At 42.8% G+C, this 14,733-nt stretch overlaps 1 protein-coding gene across 1 annotated transcript in view; it reads right to left on the bottom strand.

The window, feature by feature from the left end:
• Positions 1-824: 824 nt before the first annotated feature.
• Positions 825-14,733, bottom strand: part of tmem209 (transmembrane protein 209) — a 30,158-nt gene continuing 16,249 nt past the window's right edge. Inside the window, exons 11-14 of the mRNA XM_072562850.1 lie at positions 9,477-9,591; positions 8,861-8,958; positions 4,691-4,764; positions 825-2,814 (exon numbers count right to left, since the gene is read on the bottom strand). Of these exons, the coding sequence (XP_072418951.1) occupies positions 2,760-2,814; positions 4,691-4,764; positions 8,861-8,958; positions 9,477-9,591 (342 nt within the window). The 3' untranslated portion in view covers positions 825-2,759. The remainder of the gene's footprint in view (positions 2,815-4,690; positions 4,765-8,860; positions 8,959-9,476; positions 9,592-14,733) is intronic.

Below are 14,733 nucleotides of genomic sequence, written 5' to 3'. Positions count from 1 at the left end.
AGTCTGTGGTTTGTAGATTCAAGTCCTACTACAGCTGGAACATGTCACATAAGTTGATAATTAGTATAATATTTAGAGTGCAAAAGAATAAGGTGTTGTTTTCTGCTTGCTCAGACAGATGCACAAGATACCCCGAAAACAACAAGTCCACATTATGCCTTGCCCGATGTTTCTCATCACAACCAATAGTGATTCTCAGCAATGGACAACATAACTGCCGAAGATGTTTCACACCACTAGTGTTGGATTTCAGTGAATCAAACACATTAACATTTTACTCTTAAATACTGGAACTATCAATGCCTAAACATTACAGAATGACATGTCAGTGATGTCATAACATTGCAGAAAAATAATATTTTTAAATTTGTGCACTGCCCAGTTGTTGGATCTTTCCCTTGCCCCTACTGGAGCTGAAGAACGAAGTGAAACTGCATTGAGTGAGTACTGATTGGTTGCAACTGCAATGACAAGATTGTTTCAAGATCTGTTATTACATGGTAAATAGCAGAGCTGAATTTCTGTTTATTTGTCAATGATTGGCCAGACTCTAATAAGAATGTTGTCTGTAGAATGTAGTGAACAAGGTGAGCTTTTGCCATTCTTCCTTTCCAACAGTCCTCCAATAGTTTCATCCATGCCAGTTTAATGATGCAACCTTTATTACTGGCAAATCATTAGTTACTGCTGTTTGATCTTCTGTTTATATTTTAACTCTTCTGTCTCATGCTGCTGTCTGCTATATGAAGACAGTCCTTTGCCATGTACAGTTCAGGGCTGGCTTCAATGAAATGCATAAGTAGAAGAAACTGATGAGACCAGAACACATGAATATCTGTAAATTATTGCAAATCTTTGGGATAGTTACAAGAATAAGTAGAAATCATGACAGTTCCATTACATTACAAATTTCCAAAATTAGTATCTGCAGTATCCCACATTTCAATACCACTTTCACATCCCTTCAGAAAAACAGAGACAGCAATCTCTTCAAGACAAATGCCCATCAGTATCAAATCTAACATTGTTACATTATTCAGCCAGACTTAGCAACTTCATTAGATGCAGTTACATTCCTGGTAATCTCCTTGATCGGACATGACTAGGATAAATGTAAAGCTCCACTTCACTGCTCAGTCACAACATCAGCAGAGCGCCCGCTATCACACCAGAGATATTTTCCCATATTCTGCACCAGCCACTTCTATTGCCACTCTGAATGAGTAACAATTGCTCTTTAATATCCCTCCCAGAGGGCACCAATTGAATTTCACAGACATCAATCAGTATTTCATTCAAATAGCTATTCACCCAAAGGACTGCAGAGCACCCAATGGTGGGCACTGAGAAGCAGTTACAGGAGGACCAATCCCATTCATGCTTAGTCACTTGTAACAGAGGATCCTGGCTGTTTAGAAAGGAAATCAGGATCAGTCTTGCCAGAGTTTCAGGAATGAATGAAGGGGCCGGGGGGGTGTTGTCATTAAATAGAGCAACTCACTTTAATGCAAACCTTGAACTGAATGTCGAGGCAGACCTGGTTTTGATGGTTTAACTTAAAAAAAAATATGGAAAAAGATATCTAATATCTATTAGGATCTCTGATGTATGACAGTCAGTTGAACTTGCTCAATAATATTACAAAGCTATCGTCATCACTGAAGGAGAGCGGGCGGCTTGAGGGAAACAGTACAATTCCGAGGTGCAGGTCCAGCACTTTCTAGATTTGTTTCACAGTAAAGTGCCTTTCCATTTTGGGGATCAATAGAGGTCTTCAGCAACACCAGCTGAACCACTCCTTGAACTGGGAAGGTCAAATTATGTACTGGGAGGTAGACTGAAGCAGCCCACATTAAATACATGGGACCTTTAGAGTAGCTTACATTTATCACAATGATTTGAACTGATTACAGAGTTGAGACTGCATCCAGTATTTGCCTTTACCCATCAGCTCCCAGTAAAACTGGTGAGCCTCTTGATTTCACTAACATTCATGCTCAGGCATTTATAAATTGAAACAGACTGCATCTTTTGACAACCTACCCCAACAACAAGCAATTTGCACAGTACTTGCATCCAGGCTGTTCAGTATATAAAAATATGAATAAAAGTTTCAGCATGGAGGAGTTAACTTCATTAATATAAAAACAGAGCAAGATTAGACACATGACCTAGGGCAGTGGTGCCATTATTCCATAGTTTGAGGCATCTATTCTGTGCCCTTACAGACAAGCAAAGAAAACACAAGTTCTGTCTCTCCCACCCTCAGATGCTCTGTACAGCAATTCCTTTGCCCAAACAGAAATACTATGATGCTGACAGGAGTTGATACTCTTCTTTCATAACAAATGCAGCAGTGTTTTGCTACTTCACGCAATACTTTGAAGAGCATGAAAATTACATACTTCCACTGGTCATTATAAAAGAGGCCTTTTCCTTTAAACATTAGGAGCGATAAAAGCTTTCGTTTTGAAAAAAATAGTCTCTCGGTACTGAAGTAGCTGCACAGCAGCCAGACAAACATTTAGTGAGCACACAACCTCGGAGGTTCACAGAAAAATTCTAATGTTGGCTTCAGACTTTCTGGTCCAGCACCCCACATTTCTGCCAATTGTCAGTATAGGAAAGGTCAAGAAGAAAGATGATGGGATGCTGGAAGGGGGTTGTAGAAGTGAAGTGAGGTGCTAAAATGCTGAATCTGTTCAACCTCTGCACAAATCAAATACATATTTTCAGTTACATCTCCTGGCAATTGTTCCTTACTCTCCAAAAATCCAAAGAACGTTCACTCCAGACAAACCCAGATTCACTCTCCTGTTAATACAAAAACAAAATAAATAAGTATATATTGATCATGCAAATTGCATTCCAATATTTGTTCAAAAGGACAATTAATAACCAATTAATTTTTTTGGGAAAGGTCCTTTTTAAAAAAAGGTTTTCTTAGTATCTGGGCAAATAACTAACGCCAGGATACATTCCCCCCATTAATCAACTCCAGAACAGGCAGCCCTTATAAAGGAATGCATATAACATTAGCTAGGCTGATAGCCCAATACAGAATTGAGAAAGCAATGCACTAGGAGATAGCATCTCATAAGTGGTTCTGCTTGTGTCCTAACCGACACTCTGCCCACAACCACAGTTAGCAACTCATATCTCATTTACAGATGGCGTGAGTTTGTTGTGCACATATTGACTGCTGCATCTGAAAAGATTGTGAAGTATTTTGTGACAGAGGACATGAAGGTCACCGTGCATGCCAAACTCTTTATTACAATTCTACCTAGCTGCCAAATCATACATACAATGAGAAAAACTTGATTCATTTAAAAAGAGCACAGACTTTGTTTATTCTTCAAACCAATGATTAACTGAACTGAAGCACTTTATGCAAAAGAGACTCCAAAACCAATTAACCACCCCTTGAACACCACCTGGTGGCTAACTAGATAAATGCTCCTCTGTATCTTGTATCAAATACCACACAAACTAAAAAATCCCAGTTTATCTTGGGTTTACGTTAGCTGATCTGGCTGAGTGTCTATGCATAGAATGCTGCAAACAGTTTGACAGGAAAGGGGACACAATCCTGATAAGATAATCAATGATTACCAAGATTGGCAAGTGCCAGTGTATTATTGTCAGCAGAGAGCCTCCGAGTTACAATGCCTCCTTCCATTCATCCATGCTCACCTACAAAGTTTAAGGTAACTGCCCTTAGTTTAACTGTTTTACTTATAATATTATTCCAAATTCTGAACAAAGTCAGACGGCCTACTGAAGGAGGAGAAAAACAGGAGGGAGAAATGAAAAAAATTGGGGAGAAAGTCTCAGTTGAAAAGTGTGGTGCTGGAAAAGCACAGCTGGTCAGACAGTATCCGAGGTGCAGGAGAATCGACGTTTAGAGCATAAGCACTTTAATCAGGAATGAGTATCTGCAGTCCACACTTTCTCCTAGAAGGAAGACTCAGGCAAATAGCTCACATGCATTGAGGTATTGAGAAAAATAAAAATCTTTGTGAAGTTTAAAAATAGGTGGACTCAGTAACGTTCACCAGGCTATATAGAAATGTAGGACTGTGGCCTTGCTTGCCAGACTGTCAATATGCTGCATGCGAAGATCTCACATACTGGAGGGGATGACAGGAACTGGAAAGTAAATTTTGCACTGATCTCAGGATCTTTGACACGTACATCTTCCCTGATTTTGTTCACCGAATTGCTGGAAGCTTAGATCAGTCTGAGGAGAATCACTGAATACAATCAAGAGATAGATGAATTTTTAGATTTTAAAGGCATCAGGGAGTATGGGGAGAAAGCATGAAGGACATTTTGATACAGAATCAGCCATGATCATACTGAATGCCAGAGCAGAGGGGCTGAATGGCCTACTCCTGCTCCTAGTTTCTAAGCCTATGCTTCTATGAGACAGCTTGATATGGGCAGAGGTAGAAACTACATGCCTGCATTTCCCTCTTTCAGTGGGCAGTCAGAAATTTTAGTTGAGCAATTTGGAAAATCAAGAAAGTTAGAGTGGAGATTTTAGAGTGGCTTTAAGTCCAGTTACAGCAGAGTTTTTGATAGATTGAAAGTGGTCATCTTTATGAATGCAATATGATAAATCAGAATTTATCTTAATTACTAAATGATTTCAGGAGAATTCAAAAAATCTGAAATAACCACATACCCCAACATTCCTGACTCCTTTGTTTTAATTATGTATAAAAACATCAGAATGGTGTGGAACATGTTGCTCCTGTCCTGCAAAATAAAAGATCATTCCAAGCTTGAACATAAAACTTAATTCTGTTTTTAAATCTATATATTAACTTTATATTTCAACAGTCCCTCAGGTGGATGCAAAAGATCTTGGGGCATTATTTCCGAGAGAAGGAGCAAATTCTACCCCATGTTCCAACCAATACTTATCACCAAAACAACATCAAATTAATTGTGTGGTAATAATCACATTGCTATTTGTGGAACCTTATGACACTTATTTTCTATTTTACAAAAATATTATTTCACAGGATGTAGGTGTTACTGGCAAGTTGTTGTTTAACAGAGTATTTCACTAGATCATTTCAGAGAGCAATTAAGACTTAACTATATTGCTAGGGATTTACTGTCACATATAGTCCAGATGAGATAAGGATGCCAGATTTCCTTCCCAAAAAGACACGTTAGTGGAGGTGGCCCACTTGCACGTCCTTGGTGGAGTGGGAGGGGGAGTTTGAAGTGTTCAGCCACAAGGTGGTGGGGTGGTTTAGTACATGTGTCCCAGAGATGTTCCTCAAGTTGGTATCCTGTCTCACTAATTTACAGGAGTCCACATCAGACACAACGGATACAGTAGATGAGATATGTGGAGGCACAGGTAAACCTCTGTCAGATGTGGAAGGATCCTTTAGGGCCTTAAATGGAGATGAGTGGGGAGGTGCGAGCGTAGGTTTTGCACCTCTTGCGATAGCAAGGGAAGGTGCCTGGAGTGGAGGGTGGGTTGGTGTGGGGGTGTGGACCCAACAAGGGAGTCACAGAGGGAATGATCTCTGCAGAACACAGATAGTCCAGTGAGATTGTTAATATATCACCACCTCCACTGTTACAACACTTTAAAATGACTTTTGGGTGCCCAGTGGTTATGAAGAGTGCTGTATAAATACACAGGATACAAATGCTACAGGAAGGATAGAAAGGGAGGCAAGAGAGGAGGGGGGAGTGGCATTTTTGATAAGGGATAGCATTACAGCTGTGCTGAGGGAGGATATTCCCGGAAATACATCCAGGGAAGTTATTTGGGTGGAATTGAGAAATAAGAAAGGGATGATCACCTTATTGGGATTGTATTATAGACCCCCTAATAGTCAGAGGGAAATTGAGAAACAAACTTGCGAGGAGATCTCAGTTATCCGTAAGAATAATAGGATACTTATGGTAGGGGATTTTAACTTTGCAAACATTGACTGGGACTGCCATAGTGTTAAAGGTTTAGATGGAGAGGAATTTCTTAAGTGCGTACAAGACAATTTTCTGATTCAGTGTGTGGAAGTACCGACAAAACAAGTTGCAAAACTTAACCTACTCTTGGGAAATAAGGCAGGGCAGGTGACTGAGGTGTCAGTAGGGGAGCACTTCGGGGCCAGCGACCATAATTCTATTCGTTTTAAAATAGTGATGGAAAAGGATAGAACAGATCTAAAAGTTGAAATTATAAATTGGAGAAAGACCAATTTTGACGGTATTAAGCAAGAACTTTGGAAAGCTGATTGGGGGCAGATGTTTGCAGGAAAAGGATGGCTGGAAATGGGAAGCCTTCAGAAATGAGATAAGAATCCAGAGAAAGTATATTCCTGTCAGGGTGAAAAGGAAGGCTGGGAGGTATAGGGAATGCTGGATGACTAAAGAAATTGAGGGTTTGGTTAAGAAAAAGGAAGCATATGTCAGATATAGACAGGAGAAATTTAGTGAATCCTTAGAAGAGTATAAAGGCAGTAGGAGTATACTTAGGAGGGAAATCAGGAGGGCAAAAAGGGGACATGAGATAGCTTTGGCAAATAGAATTAAGGAGAATCCAAAGGGGTTTTACAAACTTAAGGACAAAAGGGTAACTAGGGAGAGAATAGGGTCAAAGATCCTTGCTCAAAGATCAGCAAGGCGGCCTTTGTGCGGAGCCACAGAAAATGGGGGAGATAAGTGAGTATTTTACATCAGTATTTACTGTGGAAAAGGATATGGAAGATTTAGACTGTAGGGAAATAGATGGTGACATCTTGCAAAATGTCCAGATTAAAGAAGAGGAAGTGCTGGATGTCTCGAAATGGTTAAAGGTGGATAAATCCCTAGGACCTGATCAGGTGTACCCGAGAACTCTGTAGGAAGCTAGAGAAGTAATTGCTGGGCCTCTTGCTGAGACATTTGTATCATCGATAGTCACAGGTGAGGTGTTGGAAGACTGGAGGTTGGCAGACATGGTGCCACTGTTTAAGAAGGGCAGTAAAGACAAGCCAGGGAGCAATAGACCAGTGAGTCTGACCTCAGTGATGGGCAAGTTGTTGGAGGGAATCCTAAGGGACAGGGTGTCCATGTATTTGGAAAGGCAAGGACTGATTCGGGATAGTCAACATGGCTTTGTGAGTGAGAAATCACGTCTCACAAACTTGATTGAGTTTTTTGAAGTAACAAAGAAGATTGATAAGGGCAGATTAGAAGATGTGATCTATATGGACTTCAGTAAGGTGTTCGACAAAGTTCCCCATGGGAGACTGATTAGCAAGGTTAGATCTCATGGAATACAGGGAGAACTAGCCATTTGGATACAGAACTGGCTCAAAGGTAGAAGACAGAGGGTGGTGGTGGAGGGTTGTTTTTCACACTGGAGGCCTGTGACCAGTGGAATGCCACAAGGATCAGTGCTGGGTCCTCTACTTTTTGTCATTTACATAAATGATTTGGATGCGAGCATAAGAGGTACTGTTAGTGAGTTTGCAGATGACACCAAAATTGGAGGTGTAGTGGACAGCGAAGAGGGTTACCTCTGATTACAACAGGATCTGGACCAGATGGGCCAATGGGCTGAGAAGTGGCAGATGGAGTATAATCCAGATTAATGCAAGGTGCTGCATTTTGGGAAAGCAAATCTTAGCAGGACTTATACACTTAATGGTAAGGTCCTAGGGAGTGTTGCTGAACAAAGAGACCATGGAGTGCAGGTTCATAGCTTCTTGAAAGTGGAGTCGCAGGTAGATAGGATACTGAAGGCATTTGGTATGCTTTCCTTTATTGGTCAGAATATTGAGTACAGGAGTTGGAGGTCATGCTGCAGCTGTACAGGACATTGATTAGGTCACTCTTGGAATATTGCGTGCAATGCTGGTCTCCTTCCTATCGGAAAGATGTTGTGAAACTTGAAAGGGCTCAGAAAAGATTTACAAGGATGTTGCCAGGGTTGGAGGATTTGAGCTGCAGGGAGAGACTGAACAGGCTGGGGCTGTCTTCCCTGGAGTGTCGGAGGCTGAGGGGTGACCTTATAGAGGTTTACAAAATTATGAAGGGCATGGATAGGATAAATAGGCTGAGCCTTTTCCCTGGGGTCGGGGAGTCCAGAACTAGAGGGCATAGGTTTAGGGTGAGAGGGGAAAGATATAAAAGGGACCCAAGGGGCAATTTTTTCATGCAGAGGGTGGTACGTGTATGGGATGAGCTGCCAGAGGAAGTGGTGGAAGCTAGTACAATTGCAACATTTTAAAAGGCATTTGGATGGGTATATGAATAGGAAGGTTTTGGAGGGATATGGGTCGGGTGCTGGCAGGTGGGACTAGATTGGGATATCTGGTCGGCATGGACAGGTTGGACCGAAGGGTTTGTTTCCATGTTGTACATCTCTATGACTCTAACCTTTAATAACAGCACTTCCACTCTTCCAACAATGCTGAACCAAACTAAGGATCAACTTTGGAGGCTTGAGGTTCAAGGGTGACATGACACCCAAGTAAATGAAGGCTGTTGGCTCAAGTCCAGTTACAGCAGGCGAGTTTATAATACATGCCAATACTGCTGAATTTGCCTCTGGGAACTCTGCGTGGCACTAAGAGGAGCAGAACGTTCCCCTGGTGGTTGCATCAGCATTCACCAGTCATTCATCCGACTGCTGTGTAATCCTCTTTTGCAAACAGAGCTACAGCTCTCTAAAATAATTTTAAAAATCCACAGTTGGCAAATGGTGATGACAAAAAGGAGGATGGGAAAAATCACAATTAAATGTCAACTTTTGTTCTTTTCATTGCATCCCCTAGGCAGGGTTCAAGAGAAGGAAAGTTTTTTTTCCCCAATTCAGGAGGAGACTCAATCTTTTGGGTACCTTTGGCAAATTATACACCTGTCCATGGTAGATGAGCTGGTAGTGAGGAGGATTGATGTTGCTTTGATGTATACAGAACAAATGCTCATTCGTGATATCTGCAAAGAGAATTAGCAACCAGAGAAAATAATTAAACACAAGTGAATAACTTTCTTATTACAAATAAAGAAACATTGCTTAAGGTGGGCTCAAACACATAACTGAAGCTAAGATCCATTGTACTGTCTGAGCACTTAATTCAGGCTAGCATCTCCTGCAGTACTGAGGGAGCAGCAGTGCATGGATTGTTGGGAGTGTCATCTTTAAACCCGACTTGGAATAAAAATATTTCCTACACATTCAAATTCTTGTGTGTTGGTCTTAGTAAGATTTCCTGATGCCCTTATTTATATTCCTCCCTCAACAAATCAACTCACCATTCCACCTGATGTCACACTATATGGAAAAACTATCATATTTGTTAACTGAACAATAGACAGCTTTGCATTATAATAGCATGCTGTTGTCAAGTGGTTTATTTCTGTGCTGTTCTATGCAATTCCATGAAAACATGAAAATTATTATCCATAAGTTCATCTAGCAGTGTTTCAAGCATATAGGAATCAGCTACAAGTACCTGGTTTATCTGGAGTTTGAATGAAATGTTGGGAGGTGAATGTTTTCCCATCAGGGTACTTGGGATGTGGAGGCAGCCTGGAGTCAAGATAAGTGCAGAACATATGCATGATAATCTGAAAGAAGAAATCAACAAATGTTTGAGAAAGGGCTGCACCATTGTCCCAACGCAGCACAGAGAGCAAGTGCAAGTTAGGTTGGAGCATACTATATGCTGAAACAGTAAAGCTGACGCTCAGCACAAGATTCGATAAACTCTATTCACGAGAGGCAATGAACAGGAGAGCCAATGACACAGGAAGATCTTGGGTTTTCAGTTGTCAGTTCGGTTAGAGTCAACCCTGAATCAAGAAGGAGGGGTCAGTCAGGGTTGCAGCCAATTAGTTCCCAGAGAACCCAACCAGCCGTGCTTGTGACAGTAAGAATTATAAAGTCCAGGGATTCATCCCTTCTTCAGAATAGCTTCCTGTGTTGTCACACTTGCCCCACTCTATTCCCAAAGTCCTGTAAATTATTCCACCAAGTATTTATCCAAGTAATTTTGAAAGGAACTACTGAATCGGTTTGAAATTTCCATTCAGGCAGTGCATTCTTGATTAATAGGGGGACAATTTCAACTTAATGTGTTGGATGATCAAATGTAACACCAACTTTACATCCTACCCACTGACAACATGACTGTAGTGGAGAGTTAAGCTCTGTTGAAGTGCAAGAGTAGAGCTACGAGTAATTCCAGTCCCTGTTTCTTGACAAGCCGGTAAGTTTAACATATCCTGCCACATTGTTCATCTTCCACTAATTAAAATAAAAAGCGTAATTCTGTGCCTTGGAGACAGCTTGAATAAAATTTAATGAACCCAGTGTTTACTACTTATTATAAGATGACCAGTATATATGATGTGGTCATTGTCTACAGGAATAGTGCCAGAAAACTGGAGGATAGCAAATGTTCCCTTGTTCAAGAAAGGAAGTAGAGACAACCCAGGAAATTATAGACCGGTGAGCCTTACTTTGGTTGTGGGTAAAGTGTTGGAAAGGGTTAGAAGAGGTAGGATTTATAATCATTTAGCAAGGAATAAGTTGATTAGGCATAGTCAAGTTTTGTGACGAGTAGATCGTGCCTCACAAACCTAATTGAGTTCTTTGGGAAGGTGACCAAACAAGTGGATGTGGGTAAAGCAGTTGATGTGGTGTATGTGGATTTCAGTAAGGCATTTGAGAAGGTTCCTCATGGTAGGCTATTGCATAAAATAAGGCGGCATGGGATTGAGAGGGATTTAGCAGTTTGGATCAGAAATTAACTAGCTGAAAGAAAACAGAGGATGGTGGCTGATGGGAAATATTCATTTGGAGTTCAGTTACTAGTGGGTACCACAAGGATCTGTTTTGGGTCCATTGCTGATTGTCATTTTTATAAATGCCCTGGATGAGGGCATAAAAGGATGAGTTAGTAAATTTGCAGATGACACTAAGGTCAGTGGAGTTGTACATAGTGATGAAGGACTGTGTAGGTTAAAAAGTGACATAGATAAGCTGCAGAGTTGGGCCAAGAGATAGTAAATGGACTTTAATGCAGCCAAGTGAGAGGTAATTCACTTTGGAAGGAATAACAGGAATGCAGAGTACTGGGCTAATGGCAAGATTCCTGGTAGTGCAGATGAGCAGAGAGATCTCGGTGTCCAGGTACATCGATCCTTGAAAGTTGCCACCCAGGTTGAAATGGTTGTTAAGGTGGCATATGGTGTATTAGCTTTTATTGGTAGAGAGAGTGAGTTTTGGAACTATGAGATCATGCTGTAGCTGTACAAAACTCTGGTGTGGCCACATTTGGAGTATTGCGTACAGTTCTGGTCACCGGATTATAGGAAGGATGTGGAAGTTTTCGAACGGATTCAGAGGAGATTTACTATGATGTTGCCTGGTATGGACGGAAGTTGAAAAATGTGGTGCTGGAAAAACACAGCAGGCCAGGCAGCACCCGAGGAGTAGGAGAATCTACGTTTCGGGCATAAGCCCTTCTTCAGGAATGAGGCTAGTGTGTCAAGCGGGCTGAGATAAAAGGTGGGGGGGGTGGGGGGTGGTGGAGAGAAGGGTGCTGGGAATACGATAGGTGGAAGGTGGTGAGGGTGATAGGTCGGAGAGGTCGAGAAGATGATTGCAGGTCAAGAGGGCGGTGCTGAATCCGGGGGTTGTGACTGAGATAAGGTGTGTGTGTGGGTGGGGAGAAAGAGGGGAAATGAGGAAGCTGGAGAAATCTACATTCATCCCGTTTGGTTGGAGAGTTCCAAGGTGGAAGATGAGGTGCTCTCCCTCCAGGCGTCGTGTGACCAGGGTCTGGTGATGGAGGAGGCCAAGGACCTGCATGTCCTTGGCGGAGTGGGAGGGGGAGTTAAAGTGTTCAGCCACGGGGCGGTTGGGTTGGTTGGTGTGGGTGTCCCAGAGGTGTTCCCTGAAACATCCCGCAAGTAGGCAGCCTGTCTCCCCAATGTAGAGGAGACCACATCGGGTGCAGCGGATACAGTAAATGATGTGTGTGGAGGTGCAGGTGAATTTGTGATGGATATGGAAGGATCCACTGGGGCCTTGGAGGGAAGTGAGGGGGGAGGTGTGTGCGCAACTTTTGCACTTATTGTGGTTGCAGGGGTAGGTGCCGGGAGTGGAGGTTGGGTTGGTGGGGGGTGTGGACCTGACGAGGGAGTCACGGAGGAAGTGTTCTCTCCGGAACGCTGATAGGGGTGGGGAGGGAAATATATCCCTGGTGGTGGGGTCTGTTTGGAGGTGGCAGAAATGACGGAGGATGATACAATGTATCCGAAGGTTGGTGGGGTGGTAGGTGAGGACCAATGGGGTTCTGTCCTGGTGGTGATCGGAGGGGCGGGGTTCAAGGGCAGAGATGCGGGAAGTGGAAGAGATGTGGTGGAAAGCATCGTCGACCACGTCGGAGGGGAAATTGCGGTCTTTGGAAGAGGCGGCGACTTGGGTTGTTTGATATTGGAATTGGTCCTCCTGGGAGCAGATGCGACGGAGGCAAAGGAATTGGGAATATGGGATGGCGTTTTTACAGGGGGCAGGGTGGGAGTAGGTGTAATCTAGGTAGCTGTGGGAGTCGGTCGGTTTGTAGTAATTGTCTGTGTTACAGACACATTTACTGTATCCACTGCACCCGATGTGGTCTCCTCTACATTGGGGAGACAGGTCGCCGACTTGCGGAACGTTTCAGGGAACACCTCTGGGACACCTGCACCAACCAACCCAACCACCCCATGGCTGAACACTAACTCCCCCTCCCACTCCGCCAAGGATATGCAGCTCCTTGGCCTCCTCCGTCACCAGACCCTGACCACACGATGCCTGGAGGAAGAGCGCCTCATCTTCCGCCTAGGAGCCCTCCATCCACACGGGATGAATGTAGATTTCTCCAGCTTCCTCATTTCCCCTCCCCCCACCTTATCTCAGTCCCAACTCCCAGATTCAGCACCGCCCTTTTGACCCGCAATCTTCTTCCCAACCTCTCCGGCCTATCACCCTCACCTCCTTCCACCTATCGTATTCCCAGCGCTCCTCTCCCCTGCCTTTTATCTCAGCTCGCTTGGCACACCAGCCTCATTCCTGAAGGGCTTACGCCCGAAACGTCGATTCTCCTGCTCCTCGGATGCTGCCTGGCCTGCTATGTTTTTCCAGCACCACATTTTTCAACTCATTTTTCAACATCTGCAGTCCTCACTTTCTCCTGGTATGGAGGGAAAGTCTTACAAGGAAAGGCTGAGGAACTTGAGGCTATTTCCATTAGAGAGAAGAAGGTTGAGAGGTGACTTATTTGAGACATAAAAGATAATCAGAGGGTTAGATAGGATGGATAGTGAGAGCCTTTTCCTCGGATGGCAATGGCTAGAATGAAGGGACATGGTTTTAAATTGAGGGGTGATATATATATATAATATATATATATATATAGGACAGATGCAAGAAGCAGTTTTATTACTCAGGCTAGTAGGGACCTGCAACAGTATTGGACTCACCAACTTTAAGGGCATTTAAATGGTCATTGGATAGGCATACGGACAAGAACAGAATAGTGTAGATTAGAGAGGCTTCAGATTGGTTCCACAGGTTGGCCCAACATTGATGGCTGAAGGGGCTGTACTGCACTGTAATGTTCTATAAAGTAACTCATTAATTGCCATCACCCACCCCCTCAACGTTTCCCTCTGATTTCTGCCATCAACAGTTAAATTTGTGTCCACTGGTTTACTAGTCCACTGGAATCCTGGAAACAGTTTTTTTAAAACAAAAAACTGCTATTGAAATCTCTGAAGATTCTGAAAGCCTCCAAATCTGTCATTTAATCATCTCAGCTTCAAGGGGTCAAGCCTGGCTTCTTCTACACCAGTGATTTGCTAAAATTGCTAGCGAAACTTAGCAGATCTGGCAGCACCTGTAGGAAGAAAGAGCACAGCAGGTCAGGCAGCATTCAAGGAGCAGGAAAATTGACATTTCGGGCACAAGTCCTTCATCAGGAATGAAGGGCTTTTGCCCGAAACGTTGATTTTCTTGCTCCTCGGATGCTGCCTGACCTGCTGTGCTTTTCCAGCATCACTCTGATCTAAACTCTGGCTTCCAGCATCTGCAGTCCTCACTTTTGCTCTTGTGGGAAGAAAACTGAGTTAATGTTTTGAGTCCAGCCAGTTCTGAAGATTTGTTGGACTGTTAACTCTGCTTTCTTCCCACAAATACTGCCAGACCCGCTGAGTTTTTCCAGTAATTTATATTTTTGTTTCAGATCTCCAGTATTGCAGTTGCGTTAACTTTTAATGATTCTGGGAAATATCAGTGCTAAATTCCCATACGATATCCATTCCGTCCTGACAGGATTCAAATGAACAGGAAATGAGTGGAAATACTGACTGACATTCTCATCCCCCACCATTCTTGGACCTGGTCTTAAATGCCAACTACACATCGGCAACTATTTACCTTGGTTCAGCTATTATATCATTGATATTATATAATTGATCCTTATCTAAGGAAATAGAGAGATAAACTGAGAACTAAGGAGAATTAATTAACTCAGATTGAATTGGAAAATCTGTTCTTCAGGGTGGAAAAAGTTTGCTGTAGACACAACTGGGCTTGAACTGGTGACTTTGTTAATTCATTTGGGTCAGGTCAGCAACATTAAACCTTCTAATGGATTTGCAACACTGTCACATAGTCTTGGCTTAGAGTTAGCTCTCTCTACAAGCCAGAAGGTTGAGTAC

The sequence above is a fragment of the Chiloscyllium punctatum genome, chromosome 44, assembly GCF_047496795.1.
Source record: "Chiloscyllium punctatum isolate Juve2018m chromosome 44, sChiPun1.3, whole genome shotgun sequence".
Lineage (NCBI taxonomy): Eukaryota > Metazoa > Chordata > Chondrichthyes > Orectolobiformes > Hemiscylliidae > Chiloscyllium > Chiloscyllium punctatum.
The sequence above is the reverse complement of the archived record's forward strand: the minus strand, read 5'-3'. Positions and strand labels throughout refer to the sequence as shown.